The following is a 13,305-nucleotide window of genomic DNA, read 5'->3' as shown; positions in this document are numbered from 1 at the left end:
TAGAAGGCAAGGTAGTTGAAAGTAAGAATTGCATCCTACTGAACTCTAAATGCTCAAGGTCTAGCATATTTGCCACTCACCAAACACTAACAAAATATATATTAAATTAATGGAGTTTTTCCTCACCCATAAATTATTTAGGCTAAGTCTTCTCTCAACTTGAGACAAGACACTAAGAAGGATACCTCCTTCTTAGAACCAACTGAAATTTTAAAATAATTTTTCAAGCAGTTCCTGTTTTATCAGCTGAAAACATATTAAGACTTTTGGAACATTTAGTGTATCAGGGTAATGTTTTACTTTAACATCACAAGTCAGTTTCCATATATAGCTTGAGAAACAAGACACTGGGAATCTCAGCTAACTCACCATCTGATTAGTCTACTGGCAATTTATTCCCCTGAGAGTCAGGACCCAAAGAAGATGAGGAAGAAGGTGCAGCACACCTAAACCTGTTGACTTTCGTTAGTTCAATCCCAGGGTAGTAGTTCATGGTCAAATCTCCTGGCCCTGCTTGGCTGTGTCTCATGTCATCACTTTAGATGGCATCAAGGGCTATGCCAGCCACCAAAACGTCATTGCCACCCTACATGGCAAAGACCTAATGCAATAAGAATTCAACTAACTGCAACCATAATCTAATAAAGTGATCTCATTAGTGATCCCAAGAGAAGTAGTGGCCTTTGTGGGAATTAATGAGGTTCTTACATAATAATTGGGCTAAGACTTCTGGCCATTTACATATACAGTTGTCTTTTGATAGCAGCAGAGCATTGATTCCAGGACTACCCACCCCCGCCTGGCCCCCATGGATAATAAAATCCTAGGTTGCTCAAGTCCCTTATATAAAATGGTGTAGTATTTGCATGTAACCTATGCATATCCTCTGTATACTTTAAAATTACCTCTAGATTACTTATAATATCTAATTTGGGCCGGGCGCGGTGGCTCACGCTTGTAATCCCAGCACTTTGGGAGGCCGAGGCGGGCGGATCACGAGGTCAGGAGATCGAGACCACGGTGAAACCCCGTCTCTACTAAAAATACAAAAAAATTAGCTGGGCGTGGTGGCGGGCGCCTGTAGTCCCAGCTACTTGGAGAGGCTGAGGCAGGAGAATGGCGTGAACCCGGGAGGCGGAGCTTGCAGTGAGCCGAGATCGCGCCACTGCACTCCAGCCTGGGCGACAGAGCGAGACTCCGTCTCAAAAAAAAAAAAAAAAAAAAAAAAAATATCTAATGTAATGTAAATGCTATGCAATTAGTTGTTATACTATATTGTTGTTATATTTGTATTATTTTGATTGGCGTATTTTTTTATTGTTTTTTTCCAACTATTTTTGATCTGTGATTGGTTGAATCTGCAGATATGGAACAGGCAGATAGGGAGGGCCGACTGTAATTCAGGGTTCTGCCTTGCTTGGCTTGCTTTACAGTGCTGCCTAAAAGACATCAAAGTCAAGGCTATCATTGCTGCATTATCAATTTTGTGAACTTTTTCTGACAACATTTTAGGCTTAAATTTCTATGGCCATGCTGCCTGGGATAATCTTATCATTCTCAAATAATGAAGGACAAATTCATTTTAAACATTAGGGTAAGAAAAATTATGTTAGGTGTTTAGCTTTAGTTGGGTGGGTAGGTAAGTAGAGAAGCTCGTGCTAGTAATACAGTCCAAAACTATGGAGAGAAAGAATAATATTCTAATTTTAAAAAACACATATTTTCTCTCCTTTGTATCACCAGCTCTCAACCCCCTTCCCCCCTCCCCATTATGGACTGAAGGATTATGTCCTTCCAAAGTTCATAGATGGAAATTTTAACCCCACTGGGATGACATTAGAAGGTGAGTCCTTTGGGAAGTAATTTAGGTCATGAGAGTGGAGCCTTCGTAAATGGGATTTGTGCCCTTATGAAAAAAAACACCCTAGAGAGCTCTCTAGCCCTCTCCACTATATGAGAATACAGGAGAAAATGGCAGTTTGCAACTCAGAAGAGAACTCTCACCAGAACCCGACCAGAGGGGCACCTTGATCTCAGACTTCCAGACTCTAGAAAATAAACTTCTGTTGTTTGTAAGCCATCTAGTCTACGGTAGTTCGTTGTAGCAGCTTCAACTGACTAAGATACCTCCTTTCCCATTGTCACAGATAACGAGATGATGATCATACTGTAAAAGCCCATTCAAAGAAGGTTAAAATGAAGCAACCATGAACACCCAAGGGAGACCTACTGGTAAGTATAACAGTTCATCATCTGGGGATCTTCGTTTCTTGATGGATGTCATCTGGATACCATGTGTGTTCTGACGAAACGCTGGTGGAGGAAAAATGCAAGTTTCATCCTGGGAACATTTCTAAAGCAATAATGCATATTAAATATACTTAATAATTAAATATTAATATTAATCAGATTTAATATACATATCAAACACACAGTAGTACCAGCAACACATGTAAGATTAGAGGCTCTAGTCCTAAACATCCATTTAACTGGGGACAATTGTTTTTACATTGATTGTGATCCTAGCAATAAGGAGGTGGAAGGATGGTGGGGAAGAATAAATAAAAGAAATTCAGTATGCTGGGAAATAGCCTTTGGCTTAAGTAATGTTGCAGGAAAGCCCGTATCTTGCTGGTGTGTGTCTGTGAATAGATGATGTTTATGCTACTGGTGTGGAAGTCACATTTTGAGAATCCCTGGACTGAGAAACTGTCACAATGACTACTTGTTTTTGTAAAGCCGTAGTACATGCCTGGAGTCCACTTCAATGCTATACCTATTCTCACTGGCTCTGAGGGCTGACGTCCCACTTGCTGCTGAAGGTCACAGGTCTTATCATGCAGCTTCTCCAATATCACCCCATTCTCCAACATCTGGAGAAGACTCAACCCTACCCCATTTGGCCACTACATCTACTTACGGCGCTTCGTACCATCACCGTTCTTTGTACTGTCCGAAACTTGCTGCTTTCTGATGCTATCTTCATCGGCCTTCCTGTCTCTTCCTGGGCAAGCACAGATCCGGGCCTCAAAGCAGCGTCGGCCCAGGACTTGCCCACTAGGAATTAGAATAAAGGGGAAGAAACAGTTAAATTCAAAGCATTTTGAAAGTCCCCTGGAGATCTCCCACTTCCACTTCCCAGATGGGCCATCACCAATGTGCTACCTGCTTAGCCATGGCAGCTTTGAGAATGGACCCAAAAGCACTTGGCAGAACACAAAAGTGCTAACATGCCACAAGTAATATTAGTAAATAACATTCCATTTGTTCTCCAAAGGACCTCCGAGCTATTAGCTGAACAGCTGTATTTAGCTACATATTTTGAAGGAAACTTGAGTTAAGCCAGTGGATGTCTCAAGGATAAAATCCCCTAAGGCAGCGCAGACTTAAAAAAACTGTCAAATGCCTTGAGGACCACGGTCTAATCAGAACAATTCCAGTCAAATGTTAAGAATTCAGGTATGAAGTGACTTGCACACTTTTCTAGCTCTTTTTTTCCTTTTAACTTTACCCACCTTCCTTTGTCTCCACTTTCTTAGATCTTTTATGTAACTGTTTGTAGCAAGGATTTAAAGCACAAAGGACAAGCTCTCCACTGTACGTGCAAAATTAATGATAAAGCAGCCACAATTTCACTTTGCCCTCTGCTCATGATTTTTTGCGTAGAATGACAATTTTACATATGCCACTTACTCTCTGGTTTCCAGAGTAACAATGATTAAAATTGGACGGCGGTTCATCCCTCCAACACAACTGCTGTTACACATGAAATTGTACAAGACTGTCGTGAATTCAGTGCCAACCTGAAAACAAGGGGAAAATAATCTGTGTTAACAATGGTTTAAACTGACGTTGTTCCCTCTCAGTTCTTCCCTCTATTTAAGGAATTCCACTTCTGATGAAGTGATATGCTTCCTCCTAAAAGGGCAAACTCTGAACCCTGTTGTAGATTTTTCTTCATCTTGCCTCCGGGGAAGCTTAAAGCTAATGTTTGCAACACTGAACACTACATTAGGTGAGACAGGCTTTAACAGATTTTGTGATCTTTGATCCTGTTCATTTGTAAGCTGATCCACATCATGTAATTCAAATAGGCTATACCACCTTCATGAATATCACTGAAAAGGGAAAACTGGGAATAATTGCCAAAAACAGTAGCAATGCTCCAAGAATATTTTCCTTATGTGGATAAAACGGTATAATATAGATTTGAATATATACTTCCATTAATAACATCTTAGGGCTCAAAATGTTCTCAGAATTAAAAATAATCTAGTCCAAAGTACATACATATGGGTAAGGCAACTGAAGCCTAGAGAGAGAGAGTTGCCGAAGGTCCACACAGCAAGCCAGGAAACCAAAGAACTTGGGTTCTGTTACACCAGTGTACTTTCAACCACACTACTCTGCTTCACGAAACAGATTTACAAATCTATCATCTGTTCATCCAAACTTCAGCTAAGAGATCCCTCTTAGGCTTTCCCACTTATGGTAACACTTGCATCCACTACTATTGCATATCCACTACCCGTCCAATTGCCAGTTGGATAAAACAATCCCATTATACACACAATTGCCAGTTCAATTGTTATCTGCCCTTAAGATGGGAATATGGACATAGAGCCATGTTACCAAGTTGATTCAGTGCATATTTAGGTATTCCGAAGGGAAAGCATGTGGAGAATAGGTAGAAAAAAAATACAAAAATATTACATATTTGATGACAAGAACTAAGACAGTGATAGATGCTAGAAACATCCCTGTTGCTGAAACAGATGTTCTCTCAAGTCTACTCAGTCCATAGAGTGTTGTTTTGGTTTGGTTTGCTTTTTACCTGGGGTGGCTCATAAGGTACCAGCACACTCTGTCTTCCTGTGATGGGGTCTTCTACATACTGGGCATGGCTGTTCCCCTCTACTCGAATCAAATGACTAGGAGGGGCAATCTGTCCTGCAGAGAAGAAAACGATAAAAGAGTTAGTTCTTTACCTTAAAAATAAAGAAAATAAAGTGAAATTGCATGAACAGGACATTGGTGGCAAAAGAAATAGTCCGTATAATAAAGAAAATGTGCATCCTTGAAGAAATGAACAGATCCCGTAGCCAGATATCAAATACATGAAGGTGTCAAAACCTTTATAGCAACAGAAAGGGCTGGAATGCACATCTATATTTAAGGGAACAGTCCTATAATTTGGAGTTTAAGATTAATGACTCAAGCTTTATGGAACTCTATAACTACATCTCTGACCTCATCGTGGAGGAAATTTTGCCAGCTTCCTGGAAAATTAAAGGGAAATAAGCAAATTAATTAAAAAAAAAATCAGTTTAACTGAGAAAATGCTGCCCAAAAGTCTGACCAGCAAATATACTGAGAAGCAGAAGATAGCAAGGATGTGCCTTCCACTTTTTCTTCTTTCCTCCTCCTCAACTTTTAAACATTGTGTTGATTATAAAGACAAGAAACGTTCTGGTGTTTGTGTGTTGAAGGAGTCCCAAGTTGGGTGTAAGAAAAGGGATGCAATTTTAAAAAAGAGACTGAGTAAAGTTTCACAAAATTGTGATACTTAGCAGAGCTCCAGAAAGAAGAAGATGCTCCAAGAATTGGGACCCGTAAAGCTGTTTTTAACAGCTCTTAGGTCCTATAGTCCCAGTCTACAAAAACCACTCAATAAAAGTAAAAAGCGAAGTGTATCAAAATGTTCTCTGCTGCATCATCTATTATGGTTAAAACTAAAAACAATTTTTATGTTTAAAAAGTGAGAAAACACACATAGTATGTTATCTTGGTGAAATACCAAGTTAGGTAGGCTGATAATGAAGTCTATCTATATTGCAATATTCTTTATGGCAGATTGTTAAGTGAAAAACAAGATACAAATGTACGGATAATATGGCCATGTGGGCAAGGACTCGAAATTAATGTGTAAAAAATAGTTTTTTAAAGAGTATTTTGGCTTTATTTTCTTCTTTTAAATTCCAATCCATTCTCTTTCTTCTTCCATTAATTTTCTCTACAATTATATTCTCTATATTTATCAATCCTTATATTTTAATATTTTTTCTATAAAGTATCCTAACCCCCGACACCTTTGGCACCCTCAATACTCTTTGAGGATTGCTTATGCTTTATCTGGCTCTTATTTTCCACTTTTCAGCACTCTCTATTTAGTCTCCCTTCATGGAACGGTAATATCAGATCTAAGGGAACTCTTGGAAATACTGATCTTTTTTGCTAAATTGTTGTAGGATCTGAGATGCAGAATAGGAGGCATGACTTATTCCTGGATATAGAGCCTAAAGGCGGCCTTCAAGATACCTCATCCCTCGACTCCCAGTCCTTTATTTGACTGCCCACAGTATGCTCTAGGCCTTCTATTTATTCCCCTTAACCATTACTTGCCTTCTCATCTTTTTTTCCCCTTTCTTCTTCTGTTTTTTTTCATTATTTCTTTCATTTGGTGCTACTTTCTCTTACCCTTCCAGATTTCGACTGGTCTAGACTTGAGAATCTTTCTGGGAAAACACTAAATCTGAAGATACTGTAGCCTGGGCCAAGTAGAATAGCTAACATGTAGTCTCCTTGCACCCTCTTATTTTTATTTATTTATTTATTGAGATGGAGTCTTGCTCTGTCGCCCAGGCTGGAGTGCAGTGGTGCAATCTTGCCTCACTGCAAGCTCCACCTCCGGGATTCACGCCATTCTCCTGCCTCAGCCTCCCCGAGTAGCTGGGACTACAGACGCCCGCCACCACGCCCAGCTAATTTTTTGTATTTTTAGTAGAGATGGGGTGTCACCATGTTAGCCAGGATGGTCTCGATCTCCTGACCTCACGATCTCTGCCCACTTCGGCCTCCCAAAGTGCTGGGATTACAGGCGTGAGCCAGCGCACCCAGCTCTTATTTTATTTTAAAGGCAAGAAAAATAAAAAGAAGGAAGCAGTAAGGAGTAAAGATAACCAGGAATTCAGGTGATCTAGTAATTACTAATATTAAATAGTTCAACCACTATGAAAGCCATGAATTTATTTATCATTATTCTTAGATACTATCAGCCAAAAAAAAAAAAAAAAAAAGGCAGACTGATCTGCCATCAGAGTGCAGAAGTCTGAACCAGGTAGGTAGGTCTCAAACAGAAATACCCACAGAATCTTGACTTTCAAGGAGGCTGAACAGTTAGAGATTCAAATTCTGCTTACCCTCATTGAATTCACGGCTCAGCTCATGGTTGGGGCACCGCTTCACCACCTCAGTGACGTGCTCAGCTTTTTTGTAGACAGGCATGGCGCGGATAACAGCTCCCTGAGGAGGCGGGGTCATCACCTTGATCTGGATGGGGCATGTCTTTGCAATTTGGCAGTAGAGTTTCTTCAGTTCAGTGGAATACTGCTTAGAGTTGGGGCCAGTGGAGAAAGGAAGGAGAGAACCAACAGGAGATATTGTTACATTCCAAATCAGAACAATGAAAATCTGTCCACTTTTTAGAGCTGCATGCTGCATGTTTACTACTGGCTACTATAGATGTGACATATGTCAATGTTATTAGAGGAAGTTATATTAATATTTTGTGCTATCATAAATAAAACCCTATGTTTACAAAAGGTTTTATGTTTATCAAAACACATTTATGCCATTATTTCCTGTTATTTTCCTTTAGGATGAAGAAGCTGAGGCTCAGAGGGGTTTAAATGAGTGATACCATGAGTAGCTTCATGGATTACCATAAACTAAGTGAAAGAAGGGTATTGGCATGTACTGAGTGATATTAAACAACAACCATAAAGACAGATTTCTGCCTAGATTATAATTAATCCAGTCTTTAATATACTTTAGAGAGACTCATAGGAATTAGGGTTCATGGGATTTTTTTACGATGGAATATCTGTTAGAGAGTGAAGAGATTTCGCCTGACGTCAGATTGCTTGAAACTGTAAAACAAGAACTCCCCTGAACGCCTGCACTTTCCTTCTAATGTCATACATAGACTAGGAGAATGCAAGAGCTGTATGGGGCCGTTCTGTCCTAAACTCCTAAAAACACCTGGCCTAATGTAGCACAGCTAATCATGGCACAGAAAGGATGTGGATGCAGATCGTCTCACTCACAAGTGAGTGAAATTTTTCCTTCTCCAGGGGGAGGAAGTTTAGTGGTGGTTAGTTGGTTGTAAGTTGGCAAAACGGGCTGGAGAAAGCCTGAGACCTAGAACCAGATACAGATCCTATCCTGTGTTGCTTCCTCTTCCCACTTCTGAAGCAGAAGAGAACCTTCATTCTAATCCTTACACTGTAGTAAACCTCATCATCCCTGTGCTCTGGGTCAAAGCCCTATCACTACATTCCTACCCACTCAGGCACTTTGCTCAGGCAAACCACCCAGGCACTGGAATTGCTGGCCAAGAGTGGGGCACCTAGTAACATGTATCCAAACAAAGGATAAACACACACACAGGTTGCAATCATAAGTTGGCCCCAACATCCTCCCAGAGGAAAGATGGGGGTGGGCAGAGCCATGGTGGCAATCGGATTCGTTACTGGTATGTCCCACCCTAACTCTCACTAATGGCAAGTATCTTAACAAAAATCACGCATCTAAAACGTTGCTTTATTTCTTCATTTTAAAATATAGTATTTGTTTAAATGACCTTTCCTTTTCTTCCAAGTACTCCAGCATACGAAATTTTTAGTTAAAAGTTTCCCAATGCTAGAAAAGTATTGCAAAATCAGTCCTCCATGCCCGCAGGCCATGGATTAGACACAGCAAAAGGGTTTTATATAGCTTGAAGAAATAGGAAACATGCCAAAATTCAACCACAAAAATAAAACTCTACTTGGGAAACACTGAATGAAATCTAGATGGGTATTTTTGCTCTTGTGCTTTTAACAAATGACTTACACAGAAATTGTTTTATGACATATTAAGAACTTCCTTTTATTGAGAACTTGAAGAAAATAAGCATATCCATTCGTGCTTTCGTTAGGAGGTATATAATGCATAATCTAACCATGAATTTCGTAAGATGACCCTTAGGAAAGATGACTGAAAAATAAGTCTGTCAACTAATACCTAAAGGCAAATAAGGTATCCTTCCAAGTATGTAAAGATTGCAGAAATGAAGGTTAAGTGTTCAGAGTAGAAGCTTCTTACGAAAAACATTCCATTTTAATAACTGATATACTATAAATCAAGCTTGACAGAGTAAAGTATAAAAGCATTAAGAATAAGATTAAGGATCATCAAGTGCTAATTCTTGTTCATTCTCGGGGATGGGGGTGGGAATCTAATTTTTAAGCTTAATTAATGATAAATAATAATAGCTTCATCGTTTACTGAGTTCTGTCTTAAGAAATTTTATCCTGATACAACTCTAAGAGGAAGGTATTACAAGCATACTATCTCTTATCTGAAACCCCTGGGGCCAGAATTTTCAGAATCCAGAATTGTTCAGATTTTAGAAAAAGAATAGTTTGTATAACATATAAATGTATCCAGCAGAATTTAGGGTAGCACCATAAGATCAAACATTATTTCTGCAGAATTCATAAATATTCATACTAACTGATAAATGACTACGAAGCCTGGGTTTCACCATCAAATGAGTGTGCCACAAACTTAAGAAATCAAAATAAAACTGAACCAACTTCTGATTTTCAGAGCTCTTGGAACTTCAGAATTGCAGATAACAGATAATTGACTTGAATTATTATCCCTATTTTATAAATAAGAAAATAAATGTACAGAAAGGACTCGCCCGAGAACCTGCTTAGTAACTGGTATATGAGTCTATCCTAGTCCTGTAATAACAGTTTCTTATCTCTCTCTTCTCTTAACTCAGCCATGCAAATGTTTACCTTTTTCTAGTTTCCAACATTGTGGTTCTTTTCTGAATCAATTACAATGTTTATACTCTTCTCCAAGAATTAAAATGGAGCTCGAAAGTGGTCTATTTAACATAGTTTTATTAATTTCTCAATACATTGCTTACTCATTTAATTGTAGGGAGAGGCAGCAAGTGATAGAGTTGAAAAAACTTTGGGCCAGGTGGAAGACAACCTGGACGATTATACCAGCTGGCTCTGGGAAGTCAAGGATACAGTCTTGCTCTTTAACATGGTTTATTGAGGACTTTATGAGGCCCTCTGTATTATGGCCTCATCTATCTCTAATTCCTCCTACCCCTCCACTCCCACCCACACACATTTCTCACCCCATGTTCCACCCATACAACTTTTTAATGCTTCAAACACACCATAGGATCATCACCCAAAATTCAAAATGCTATTCCCTGAAATCATGTCCTTTGCAGCAACATGAATTGATCTGAAGGCCATTATCCTAAGTGAAACAACTCAGAAAAAGAAAATCAAGTATCATGTGTCCTCACTTCTATGTGGGAGATAAGTAGTGAATACACATGTGGTCAGGCACAGTGGCTCATGCCTATAATCCCAGCAGTATGGGAGGCCAAGGCAGGCAGGAGCTCAAGACATGCCTGGCCAACATGGAGAAATCCAGTCTCTACTAAAAATACGAAAAAAAAAAAAAACCCGAAAAGGACAATACGCGGACATAAAGATGGAAATAATGGACACTGAGGACTCCAAAAATGAGGAAGGTAGGAGGGGATGAGGGTTAAAAAATATCTATTGGGTACAATGTTCACTATTTGGGTGACAGGTACACTAGAAGCCCAAACCTCACCATTATACAATACATTCATGTAACAATACTGAACATGTACCCACTGAATCTGAAACCTAAAAAAATTAAAAGCAACAAGCAAGCAACAGCAACAACAACAACAAAAGTGATATTCCCAGTGTGGTACACTTCTCTTTTTCCTCTGCTCTCCACGTCATGCCAGGACAATTCAGATATCACTTTTCAGCTAGTGCTGTATCTGTACTGCAAACCGTATTTTCCAATTTTAGTGGTGAGGGTTTCATATTTGACGAAATCAAAATATCTGACCACAGCCAAGATGCATTCTGTTTATTGCTTTTGGTTCAATTACCAGTCCTGCAATTCAGCAACTAGAGGCGCTGAAGTGGTCTGGCACAATCGCTTTTTTTCTTTTTACAATGCCAAATCTCTGCTACTCTGTTTACTTCATTGTTTGCAAATCTGTTCCATGATGACCTTTACTTTTTTTACCCAGTACTAAGTTCAGTCTCCCTGGTCTATGTGTATTAAGAAGCCCTTAGACTTGCCCACTTCCGTATCCCTTACAAAATAGCACTATCATCTCCAATTTTCCCGGCTTCCGCAAGATTGGAACATGGGAATCTGATTTACAGCAAGATTTTAAAATACCCTGATGATTCAAGTCAGCAGAAATTGTAAATTTGAACACACATAGCTTATTTTACTATCTTTCTTTCTCTGTGGAATTTAAAAAATTCACGTCTAAATTGCTCCTCAACATTGACTTGAGATTCTTTTCATTCTAAGGCCTAATTTATTCTTTTTTGTATGGGGGTTTTGTTTTATGTGGTATACTTTTCCGCAAAGTATACCAGCTTTTAAGTGCAAAAGCCGATGGCTTGACAAATGGACACCGTTGTGTAACTACTACCACAATCAAGATATAGAATATTTCCATCCCTGTTCCAATTATCCTTTGCTTCTTTGAAGTTAATCCCCTCCCCAGCTCCTGGCCTCAACAATCATGTACCTCTTCTTTCCGCTAGTTTTACCTTTCCAGAATTTTATGTAAATGGAAACATATAGTATATAATCTTATGTGATAAAGCCTTTGAGATTTATCTGTGGTTTTTGCATGTGTCAGCATTCCATTGTATTTTTGAATAGACTTCATTATTTATCAACTCACCAATTATTTCCATTTTTTTCTATCGTGTGTAAAACTATTATGAACATTCATGTACAAATTTTTGTGAGGATGTACATTTCCATTTTTTCTTGAATACCTAGGAATATGATTGCTGGGTAAGTATATGTTTACTAACAAACGGTCAAATAGCTTTACAAAGCGGTTGTACCATTTTACATTGTCACTTGCAGTATATGAGGACTTCATATCCTTGTCAGCATCTGGTATTGTCAGCTGTTATTTTAATTGATGTCATTCTGATATGTATGCAGATCTCATTGTGGTTTAAATTAACATTTCTCTGATGATTAATAATGTTGAACATCTTTTCAGGTACTTATTTCATTCATATTTATATATAATAAAAATAAGAACAAACTTACATGTTATATAATTCTATACAACTATTTGATATTTTTTGAAGTATTCGTTCAAATATTTTGTACCTTTTAAGTTAAAAAATATTGTAATACGGCTGGGCGCGGTGGCTCACGCCTGTAATCCCAGCACTTTGAGAGGCCGAGGCGGGCGGATCACGAGGTCAGGAGATCGAGACCATCCTGGCTAACATGGTGAAACCCCGTCTCTACTAAAAATACAAAAAAAAATTAGCCGGGCGTGTTGGCGGGCGCCTGTAGTCCCAGCTACTCGGAGAGGCTGAGGCAGCAGAATGGCGTGAACCCGGGAGGCAGAGCTTGCAGTGAGCCGAGATCGCGCCACTGCACTCCAGGCTCGGTGACAGAGCGAGACTCCGTCTCAAAAAAAAGAAAAAAAAGAAAAATTGTAATACAGACTGTGTTTTTCCCCTGTTGTAATACAGAAATTTCACTTTTTAGGTTTTGTTTTATGATTGATACAAAATAATTGTATATATTTATAGGTAAAATGTGATGTTTTGATACATGTCTATATTGTATAATGATCAAATTAGGATATGTAGTATATCCATTATCTCCTTAAACATTGATCACTTCTTTGTAGTAAGAACATCCAAATCCACCCTTCTAGTTATTTTGAAATATGCAATACGTTACTGTTAACTACAGTCACCCTACTGTGCGATAGAACAGAACTTATTCCTTCTAACTGTAATAATATTGTACCCATCGACCCATCTTTTCCCGATTTCCCCTCACCCTGCATCCCCTTCTCAGCCTCTGCTAACCCCTATTCTACTCTCGACTTCTATGAGATTAACATTTTTAGATTCCGTTTGAGTGAGATCATGTGGTTACATCTTCCTGTGCCTGGCTTAGTTCACTTAATATAATGTCCTCAGATTTATCCATGTTGTTGTAAATGACAGGATCAGGATTTCTTTTTTTTATTTTTTGAGACAGGTTCTTGCTCTGTCACTCAGGCTGGAGTACACTGGCGCCATCACGGCTCACTGCAGCCTCGACCTCCCAGACTCAAGCAATTCTCCCATTTCAGCCTCCTGAGTAGCTAGGGCTACAGGTGAGCACTACCACGCC

At 39.1% G+C, this 13,305-nt stretch overlaps 1 protein-coding gene across 12 annotated transcripts in view; it reads right to left on the bottom strand.

The window, feature by feature from the left end:
- TP63 (tumor protein p63) overlaps positions 1–13,305 on the bottom strand; it is a 255,639-nt gene that overhangs the window by 25,739 nt on the left and 216,595 nt on the right. For 9 of the 12 annotated variants that reach the window (XM_004089711.3, XM_030822973.1, XM_003256651.4 and 6 more), the window contains 5 exons: positions 7,200–7,386; positions 4,835–4,950; positions 3,694–3,803; positions 2,921–3,057; positions 2,231–2,313 (listed from right to left, as the gene is read on the bottom strand). In XM_004089711.3, coding sequence (XP_004089759.1) covers positions 2,231–2,313; positions 2,921–3,057; positions 3,694–3,803; positions 4,835–4,950; positions 7,200–7,386 — 633 coding nt within the window. The remainder of the gene's footprint in view (positions 1–2,230; positions 2,314–2,920; positions 3,058–3,693; positions 3,804–4,834; positions 4,951–7,199; positions 7,387–13,305) is intronic. The other 3 variants (XM_030822972.1, XM_030822978.1, XM_030822979.1) reach the window with 1 other exon arrangement.

Source organism: Nomascus leucogenys, chromosome 11 (assembly GCF_006542625.1).
Source record: "Nomascus leucogenys isolate Asia chromosome 11, Asia_NLE_v1, whole genome shotgun sequence".
Classification (NCBI taxonomy): Eukaryota; Metazoa; Chordata; class Mammalia; order Primates; family Hylobatidae; genus Nomascus; species Nomascus leucogenys.
The sequence above is the reverse complement of the archived record's forward strand: the minus strand, read 5'-3'. Positions and strand labels throughout refer to the sequence as shown.